The sequence below is a fragment of the Electrona antarctica genome (genome assembly GCF_951216825.1).
Source record: "Electrona antarctica genome assembly, contig: scaffold_39, whole genome shotgun sequence".
Lineage (NCBI taxonomy): Eukaryota > Metazoa > Chordata > Actinopteri > Myctophiformes > Myctophidae > Electrona > Electrona antarctica.
Window position 1 is genome coordinate 1 of NW_027637102.1, and position 7,500 is coordinate 7,500.

Sequence of the window (7,500 nt, forward strand, 5' to 3'; positions counted from 1 at the left end):
CAAGCTCACAACGTGTCAATGTAGATCTACAAGCTCACAACGTGTCAATGTAGATCGGCTAGTTGAACTATTCAAAAATGTTTTTCAAAGAAAGGCGTTTAGGGATAAGGGGTTTAGCACGGACGTAAATACATTCTAAAACCGAATTTGCTGTCAAAATAAACAGGGTAATAAACAGGGTCAGTGACAGACTAGCCTCGGAAACCCAGACGTTTTTATTTCCAGGGTGAAATAAAAAGGTCTGGGTCCGAGTCCACTTCAATACGGCATAGAGTAGCGCAAACGTCGCTCACTCTCTGCTGATTTCTGATCGTCTGCACCTTTGTTTAAATTGACGCACACGCACACACCTGTACACACACACACACATCCATTCCGATTGGCCACGATTGACTTTGACAACGTTGGTTGGAGACGGTCCTGTTTCTTACAAAAATGCCATCGTCAAAATGGTGAATGTCTAATTGGTGTGAGACTTTCAGTAGGTCATGCAATATATGTTTCAACTCAGCCTCATGGTGGCGCTATAACACAGCCCTGGGTAGGAAACCTAACCCTGCCCAGCCAGGGCTGTGTTGTATAGCGCCACCATGAGGCTGACCCAGGTACATTATTTATTTATTTTCATGAGCAGCTGTAGTTCTATGTCTCTCCCCTGGGATTGATACAGTATTTACATTCTGTACGCACACACACACACACACACACACACACACACACACACACACACACACACACACACACACACACACACACACACACACACACACACACACACACACACACACACACACACACACACACACAGATTCCCCTGTTAGCTTTATTTACATATTTACTATCTTTATTGATTTGAAACTTTATTTTACAAAATGTGACAGTTTATGACTGAGGCTAAGTCATTGATTTCTTTCCTTTGTTTTTTCATGTCATATGAAAGCAGGGAATCATAGCTTCAAATTGGCATATTGGTTGTTCAGTTTGACCCACCAGTTTTGGAGATATGGCTTATAGAGTAATGTCTTGCAGAGAAACAGCGAGTTGAGAAAACAGGCTTGAAAGGTTCACTTCTGTGGTCTCTAACATTACACCTAGCTACATGTTTAAGCAATTATTTCATATTTACATGTCTTCTGTGGACTCTAACATTACACCTAGCTACATGTTTAAGCATTTATTTCATATTTACATGTCTTCTGTGGACTCTAACATGTATAGCTAGCTACATGTTTAAGCATTTATTTCATATTTACATGTCTTCTGTGGACTCTAACATTACACCTAACTACATGTTTAAGCATTTCTTTCATATTTACATGTCTTCTGTGGACTCTAACATATAGCTACATGTTTAAGCATTTATTTCATATTTACATGTCTTCTGTGGACTCTAACATTACACCTAGCTACATGTTTAAGCATTTATTTCATATTTACATGTCTTCTGTGGACTCTAACATTACACCTAGCTACATGTTTAAGCATTTATTTCATATTTACATGTCCATTTCAGCTCTGACATTTATTCCAGACATGCTCTAGACTAGAGCCTCTAGTATGTGAAGAGTCTGCCTGAGATATTAACTCATTTTGGAGTCCTGAACAGTTAGTCTTGCTGCCATGACTCTCTGTATCAGAGTCACAAATATTGAGAAAAAGAGAAAACAAAATCATCTCATTCCAATCACGCCATGCAGCCAAACACAATCTCAGTCCTCACTTTTATCTTCAGTGTTTCTGTTTGTTTACACAAACACAACAAGCTGGGCATGGCAGCCCCTCCAAAACAATGATGCTCTTTACTTTATGTTGTAATAAATGTTCATTTCCTGTCCATTTCTTCAGGTTTCCCCCAGGAGCCCCAAGTCGAGGGACCCAAGGGAGACCGTGGACCCAAAGGAGAGAAGGTAGGTCCACCCGTCTGTCTGTCTGTCTGTCTGACACACTGTACAGCAGTGATTTTGCCCCCCCATAGTCTATATTCCAATGCAAATATAAGATAATATTGAAAACAATAATGATTGGTCATAGTCATGTGACCACCAGTCATGTGATCCAGTGGAATACCTTCCCTGTGATGTCATAGTCATGTGACCAGTCATGTGATCCAGTGGAATACCTTCCCTGTGATGTCATAGTCATGTGACCAGTCATGTGACCCAGTGGAATACCTTCCCTGTGATGTCATAGTCATGTGACCAGTCATGTGATCCAGTGGAATACCTTCCCTGTGATGTCATAGTCATGTGACCAGTCATGTGACCCAGTGGAATACCTTCCCTGTGATGTCATAGTCATGTGACCAGTCATGTGACCCAGTGGAATACCTTCCCTGTGATGTCATAGTCATGTGACCAGTCATGTGACCCAGTGGAATACCTTCCCTGTGATGTCATAGTCATGTGACCAGTCATGTGACCCAGTGGAATACCTCCCCTGTACAGTTGAAATGCATGTCATGTAATTCATTGATTAATCAAACTGGAAAAAGTCTCAAACTAGTGTTTCCAAAAAATAAATGAAAATAAATAAGTATGGTCCAAAAGTGTATGCCTTCCCAACCTCACTAAACATTTTCCATTGTTCTCAAAAAGCAGGTCAAGTGACCTTATAATAATAATAATATCTGGGACTTATATTATTATATTATAGTCCTTTGCATGACACTCAAAGACGCCTTACATGTGTTGGGGCCGCTCTGGTTTAAGACCCAAACCGCACCAATGGTTATAAGGTCAACCGCACCAATGAAACTGCCATTGGGAATAATAGTTGTGGTGAATCATTGGTGTGGTTTGGACTTTAGAGAAGTTACAGATAGCAATACGACAGGAAGACAGAGATAGTGCACCAACTATGACTTTAGACTCACTGACTTATTCATGAATCCCAAAAGGTCAAAGTACTCTTCGTGATTTTCCAAAGGATGGAAAATAACATCCGTTTGGATTTAAGGAGAAGTGGTTTGATGAGGAGCTGCTGGGACCTTTAACCATCTCTACCTGAGAACAACAACCATCTAACCATGTCAAAAGCCTAACCAGGGTCTTATCTAACATCTCCTTATCTCCAGGGTCTTCCCGGTTCTCCCGGCAACGATGGAACCCCCGGTAGGAACGGAAACCAAGGACCTCCAGGCCCCCCCGGACCCCCTGGCCTAGGCGGAGTAAGTACTGTTCTTGTGCCCTCAATCTGACCTCTGACCCCTAGAGACCCCCAAATACTGTACGGCCCCTCAACTGTGACCTCTAACCCCTAGAGTACTGTACCCATAGAGTGTAAAGAAGGATAGAGACTGGGCCCTAGTCTTACCACTAGGGCCCAGTGCTAGGGCCCAGTGCTAGGGCCCAGTGCTAGGGCCCAGTGCTTCAATGTCGTTGAAGAGCCTCACTGGGGCCTTGACTGTACCCCCCCCCCCCCTCAATCTGACCCCTAGAGACCCCAAATACTGTACCACACACCCCGTAGAGTGTCAGTATCAGACCCTGAGATAACTGACCGATGATATAGGCCGTGTTAGGGGTGTGTGTGTGTGTGTGTGTGTGTGTGTGTGTGTGTGTGTGTGTGTGTGTGTGTGTGTGTGTGTGTGTGTGTGTGTGTGTGTGTGTGTGTGTGTGTGTGTGTGTGTGCGTGTGCTCAGTAATACACAGATGTTAATAACTAGCATTATTGTTATGTGCAGAACTGCTGCAGTTCCACAGATGCCCACAAGGTGGCATAACAGTTCCCTGTTCCGCTTCATTTCCCCATAGTCTTGTTTCATTGGCTCAGAAACAGATGCATTATGACGTCATTCTCTATGACATCATGCATTTTGACATCATTCTCTATGACATCATGCATTATGACATCACTCTCTATGACATCATCCATTGTGTCATCATGCATGTGGGAGAAACACATGCATGATGTCACAAAATGGGAGGTGTCATGTGGTATAAATCCCAGCCAATCAGAACCAGAGCTGTGAGAACGTGATCTGGAACATTGGGGTACTGCAGTGTATGCCCCCTCCTGGACACCTGGGGTACTGCAGTGTATGCCCCCTCATGGACACCTGGGGTACTGCAGTGTATGCCCCCTCCTGGACACCTGGGGTACTGCAGTGTATGCCCCCTCCTGGACACCTGGGGTACTGCAGTGTATGCCCCCTCCTGGACACCTGGGGTACTGCAGTGTATGCCCCCTCATGGACACCTGGGGTACTGCAGTGTATGCCCCCTCATGGACACCTGTGGTACTGCAGTGTATGCCCCCTCATGGACACCTGTGGTACTGCAGTGTATGCCCCCTCATGGACACCTGGGGTACTGCAGTGTATGCCCCCTCCTGGACACCTGTGGTACTGCAGTGATGTCATTGCTGTCTGGAAGAAACCAAATAACTAATCATTTTTTTAGGCTTTAGATTTTATTTTTAATTTTTCCCATAAATCAGTTCTATTGATTGAACACCCTTTACGTCTGTGTGTGTTGGTTAAAACATATTGAACCGATTAGAAAGTGTTAAAAAGTCCTTCGACAAAAACCTCCTAACTCCACTTGAGATTAGATGGTTTTATTTTATTTTATTTCCTGAAAAATTAACATTTTGGAATGTCTTCCCGACAGCAGATATGATATGAATATGAAATTAATATGATATGATATGATATGAATATGACTGGACTGTTCATCTGTGTGTATGAATGACTTGAAATGATTTGAAAACAGATGTCGTATATATTTACAGTATATTTACACATATTTAACAGTCGTATATATATTTACATCTCATCTGGTTGTCAAATGTTTAGAAACTATTTCTGTATTAATCATAGAATATAATTCTAACTTTATTTTATTGTGTTTTCTTTTCAGAACTTCGCTCCTCAGATGTCTGGTGGATTTGATGATAAGTCAGGAGGATCTATGCCTGTTCCTGGACCTATGGTACACACACACACACACACACACACGCGCACACACACACACACACACCCACACTCACACACACACACACACACACACACACACACACACACACACACACACACACACACACACACACACACACACACACACACACACACACACACACACACACACACAAACTGACGTTCTCTCTCTCTCTGTGTTTGATTGACAGGGCCCCATGGGATCCCGTGGACCCCCCGGAGCTCCCGGTTCAAGCGTAAGTACACACCACTTCCTGCTTCCTGTTTTACCCAAACCTAGGAACGAATTAAAAGAAGGAACGCGAGGTCACGTGACCGGGACGCCGGGGATGGGTGGCAAATCTAACGCACCGGAAGTGCCATGAATTCAGGGCAGTGATGGAGCTGTAACAGCCAATAGTTCCATCATGAATACAGTGATGGAGCAGCCAATAGTTCCATGAATACAGTGATGGAGCTGGAGCAGCTCATAACAAACACTATTTATGAACCATTGAGACCTTTGTCTTAAAATCGGTTCAGGATTATAAAAGAAGACATAATTATCACAGGTTGTTTTCTAATCACTTGCTGTTCGTTGTGCACAGAGTGCACAGTAAGTACATCATTTTATTTGAGGATCGAAACAGCAGCAGGAATCGTTTCTGTCTCTGAGGTATCGCGAGATTTGGCTGCCAGACAGGAAACTGTGGACAGTCTCGCGATACTTGGTACGTTCAGAAACGTACATATTGCTCTTTAGATACCTCTATAAAATTACACAGTGAGTGTACACATCGAAAAGCAACACAGGAGACAATAATGTGTTATGTCTTCTGTTGTTTTCCAGAAGTGATTACTTTACAAAGGTCTCAGTCATTCAGAAATAGTGTTTATTCATATTCTCCACTCTGCGCTGCTCCATTGACTGTGTATTTATATATAAATAGTGTTTGACTCCAGTGTATTCCAGAGTTGGGCAGCAGAGGGCAGCAGTTTGCCACCCAGGGTGAATCTAGTTAGGTATAGTTTGCTAACTAACTAGCTAACTAACTATTCCAGAGTTGGGCAGCAGAGGGCAGCAGTTTGCCAACCAGGGTGAATCTAGTTAGGTAGTTAGATAACTAACTAGCTAACTAACTATTCCAGAGTTGGGCAGCAGAGGGCAGCAGTTTGCCACCCAGGGTGACCAATCTGCCGTCTGGAATTACAGAGAGAGAGAATGAGGATAAAATTACCTCAGTGACCTTTCCTTTCATTTGTTCCTAGTTCTACCCTCATATGTCACTTCCGGTTTACAGTTTTCCTGTGATTTTTTTTTCTGTCATTGTTATGATTCCTGTTATGACCTGTGATGTGACAACGAAGCTGATTCTTCAATATTTATTCTAGATTATTGCCAGATATGACAGATAAATATGACATTACGACATAACTACAGATATGACAGATAAATATGACATTATAACGTAACTACAGATATGACAGATAAATATGAGGGAGAGTCGGTTGATCCTGTCTGCTCCTTAGCAGTATTAGTGCTAGTGGGTTTTCTTAGCTAGCAGTAATCTTCTTAGTTAGCGGTAATCTTCTTAGTTAGCAGTAATCTTCTTAGTTAGCAGTAATCTGGCGTCGCCACACTTTCCACATCGGAACAAACCCTGGTTTTGGAAGTTGGAGTTGTAATAAAAGATGGATTTACCAAACAGAGGCAATGCCCACATTAAATGGAATGCCTCCCAGGTAGGCAATGCCCACATTAAATGGAATGCCTCCCAGGTAGGCAATGCCCACATTAAATGGAATGCCTCCCAGGTAGGCAATGCCCACATTAAATGGAATGCCTCCCAGTCCAGGCTAAATTAGCAGTAATACAGTTCAAGATTCTTCACAGTGGATACGTGGCTATTTGTCTCCCCCTAGTGGACTAGTGTTATAATACACTTCAAAATCTGAATCAGAATCATCTTAATTGTCACATCACAGTTTTACAAGTTAAACAGTGAAATGTGTTTTAGTACATAGTTGTTTTTAGTACATAGTTTATTTGTGCATAGTTTGTTTGTGTGTGCACAGTTCCCAGTCCAAGGTTGTTCATAGTTATAATGGATATGTGTGTCTCTGTCTCCCCCTACAGGGACCTCAGGGATTTACTGGCCCTCCTGGTGAGCCTGGTGAGGCTGGTGCTTCTGTGAGTATTATTATGATTATTGTTATTATTATGATTATTGTTATTATTGTGATTATTGTTATTATTATGATGATCATTAGGAGGCTTTTATAATCTATGGTGTGTTATAAGTGTTTAAATGCTCAAATCAACCACCTACTGTTACAGTACTGTTAATATCAGACACTCACACTCAGCATGGAGGTGTTACTGTTAAGCCTGCCGCCATTAATTAAACCCTCGATTGCGTATTGCCATGGTTTAATCACGCGTGACACTTACTTTGAAGAGCCAAATATCCGTATCGCATTTTACTATGAAACCATTCCGTGTGTGTTGACGAAGCTGGTGCTCGTTCTCTCGGTCGGTGGTGGAAAAAGTGGACCGCGAGTATCACAGCGCCTGCTACAGGCCG

General features: G+C 42.7%; 1 protein-coding gene across 1 annotated transcript in view; it reads left to right on the forward strand.

Annotated features, from left to right (window-relative positions):
• Window positions 1–1,845: 1,845 nt before the first annotated feature.
• Window positions 1,846–7,500, forward strand: part of LOC306919147 (uncharacterized protein) — a gene marked incomplete at its 5' end in the record, with an annotated part of 30,908 nt that continues 25,253 nt past the window's right edge. Inside the window, 5 exons of the mRNA XM_079531977.1 lie at window positions 1,846–1,907; window positions 3,074–3,166; window positions 4,860–4,931; window positions 5,128–5,172; window positions 7,053–7,106. Of these exons, the coding sequence (XP_079388103.1) occupies window positions 1,846–1,907; window positions 3,074–3,166; window positions 4,860–4,931; window positions 5,128–5,172; window positions 7,053–7,106 (326 nt within the window). The remainder of the gene's footprint in view (window positions 1,908–3,073; window positions 3,167–4,859; window positions 4,932–5,127; window positions 5,173–7,052; window positions 7,107–7,500) is intronic.